At 43.2% G+C, this 2807-nt stretch overlaps 1 protein-coding gene across 1 annotated transcript in view; it reads left to right on the top strand.

The window, feature by feature from the left end:
• Positions 1-1461: 1461 nt before the first annotated feature.
• The window catches only part of EYA3 (EYA transcriptional coactivator and phosphatase 3), a gene marked incomplete at its 3' end in the record, with an annotated part of 31265 nt that continues 29919 nt past the window's right edge, over positions 1462-2807 (top strand). Inside the window, exon 1 of the mRNA XM_009870001.1 lies at positions 1462-1494. Coding sequence (XP_009868303.1) covers positions 1462-1494 — 33 coding nt within the window. The remainder of the gene's footprint in view (positions 1495-2807) is intronic.

Raw genomic sequence — 2807 nt, 5'->3', positions numbered from 1 at the left:
AATGAAATTTTACCCTGGCAAATACGATACACCCTGGCATGTAAGACTTCTACCTGTCCTCAAAAAAGAGATAAGAAATCCTTTGTGTTTTTGTGGTTGATACGAGGTTATTCCAGGCTGCAGAGCATGCCGGTGCTCGGCACGTGGTGCTGGGTGCCCGCTGCCCACACGTGCTGGCAGGGTAAGTAGGTCTGGCAGGGGCCAGGGTGGCGAAAGAGCAACTTTTTTTTCAGGACACCGGAAAGTTGTTCTTGTTCACTTGCTTAGGCACTTTACATGGGGACAATTTCCTGATGCGGAGGTGCCTGAAGGCTTCGGACGGGATGGAAAAATGAGGACGTAGAGAAAGGAGAGCCGGGGAACAGCCTCGCGCAGTCGCGCTGAGGTTACAGCGAACCCCCCGTGGCTGCGGAGGCAGGACTAGGTTGTACCTCAGCACAGAGAGTCTCTGTGTGTAATTCCTTCCAAGCCACGGAGAGCTTCTCAGCGTTTCTTGCGATTTCCGTAACCCACTTCGGTTCTGCTGGGTGCGCGGTGCTGCATCCGGAAGAGATAGGAGAGGAGGCGCCGCTCGCTCTGGGTGCCGCAGAGATGGAGCTGCTCAGGGCTCGGTGTTAATCAACAGGCTCTGAAGGGAGAGGGGGAGCAAAGAGTAACGGAGTGCCTCAGACGCTGCTCCTGTGTCTTGGCTGAGCAGAGGAGGGAGCTGTGCGGGACATGTGCCTTTCTCTTTTGCCCAGGAAATTGCAAAAATTCATCAAGTTGTAAAAGTAATCTGCAAAATTTCCTTTTCGTGGTGTTAGAAGCCGGGGACATAGCAGCACTTTGGGGTGGTACATAAGATCGCTGCTAAACGCTGCTGCCTTACTGAGCTTCCAGAATAAAAATTATTTTATAGATTTCCTTCAATCGAAAGATGCAGTTGAAGTAAGAAACTTGCTTTGTCAGTTTGACAATAAACAGTCCTGCATGTGAATACATTGCGGTGCACGGTCTTGCCCTGGTTTTCTTTTTTTTTTTTGTTCGTTATATAAATGTTCTAAATTAAAACAGGTTAGATTGAATCATGCTGTTTACTGACCTAGTAGACCAGACTTGATCATTTAAAGTGTCTTTAAAATCATGATGCACATGTCTGATGGATACGTTAGCTTGTGTGGTCAGTGTGCTACGAGTAAACCACGCAGAAATGTGCCACGTGCGGAAAGAAGTGTGTATCTCGGAGCTTAAGGCTAAATCCCTTGTTTGTGAAATCTTTCCATATGTGAATTTCGTCATTGACTTGGGAGATGGCAACACGAGTTTAGAAAGCTTGTGGGTGAGATATGTAACAATTCACGTTCTCCGATAGCCTAAATGATAAGCCCCCCCAAAAGTACATAAAGCTGTGAACACCTTTTCTTGACAGAGTTTGAAGACTGCCGAGGAACACACGATTTGAGTCATTTAACAGTAATACCCATGGAAGAGCCACAAGACTTACCCGAACAACCAGTAAGTACATTTAAAAAGGCTAAAAATGAACAGATCTAGCAAATTGTGGATCTCACAAATTCAGTAGCCAGCTATTTTAATTAAAAGTGGAAAATAAGGCTTAGTGTATTTATGTAGAGGTGAAAAATCATTTTACTGTTAGTAAAAATGTGTTATGTGTTTAATTTAATAGTACAGGCAGTAAAGGGAATAGTTATATGTGCTCTAACCCTGTGATATGGCTTTGTAAAATAATTATTTTTTATGCTCAGAAAACCAGACTGTTTCAAGCGTCTTTTAGATAACTTAAAATTCAGGGTTTTAATGGCAGAATCAGCATGCTGGTTGTTACAGTGTGAGTAGCCTTTAATTCTTCTTGTACTTGAGATCTCGATCCATCATCCCCACATGTGGAGAGCATGTTTTTTTTAATTCTTAATTTAACAGTGTGTTTGAGTAGGCTGGGCTGTCTTAAGTTAAAAATTGCTCTCTGGAATCTTACGTATTTGCGGTGCTGCCTGCGTTGACCGAGTATCACCTCGCACGAGTGTTGTTAGTGCAGTGTGAGATGAAGTTAGATTTGTGTATCTAAACCAGACTAGTAGAGCAATTAAGCAACGAAGTTTGTCTTAGCGCCATATTGCCAAATTAAACCTGATGGAAACTCAGTGAGAAATCACTGAGTTACCTTGGGAGTGAATCTCCTTCTGATTTCAGAGACCTTCTGAAATGCACATGAAAATCCAGGGCTGTCCCCTGGGCAATTGGGGAATGCTCTCCTTGAAAACATCGGGATGCCTTTTCAATGTGAGAATTTGATGTCCTTCAGTTAACTACTCAGAAAATCCATTGTAATGTCATTTATGCAACTTCGTGACTTAGGAATAAAGCTGAGTGTAGTGGAAATGTCAAATTACAATTGTTCAAAATATTGCTTGACACAGCGTGTGCGTTATCTGCCCGAGTCGATACACACAGAACGTGACACTAATCAGCAAAAAGATATTTTGACCTCCAGGTTTTTGTAGGATTTAAAAATGAATTACATGTGTGAATTAAAAAAGTAAATACCTGCAATTGGATCCTTGTGCAATGAAAACTGTCTTAATAAGGTTTTACCCTTCACAGCATGAGAGACACAGGGTGCAGCTGATTTTCAGTACCGGAACGCCCCAGCTTTAGCTTTCAGCTGACAATTTTCTTTCCTGGTATTTTCTTTTGAGTATCTTAGGGCAGTCAGTCGTTCTGAGACAGAACAGGAGACGATATGGGTCATAAGGAGTGAGCAAGGTGGCATTTTCAGTGTAGTGGGACATTCCTGCAGGAGGGAAAGA

This window comes from Apaloderma vittatum, unplaced genomic scaffold (assembly GCF_000703405.1).
Source record: "Apaloderma vittatum isolate BGI_N311 unplaced genomic scaffold, ASM70340v1 scaffold12565, whole genome shotgun sequence".
NCBI lineage: Eukaryota > Metazoa > Chordata > Aves > Trogoniformes > Trogonidae > Apaloderma > Apaloderma vittatum.
This window is presented reverse-complemented; position numbering and strand designations above follow the sequence as displayed.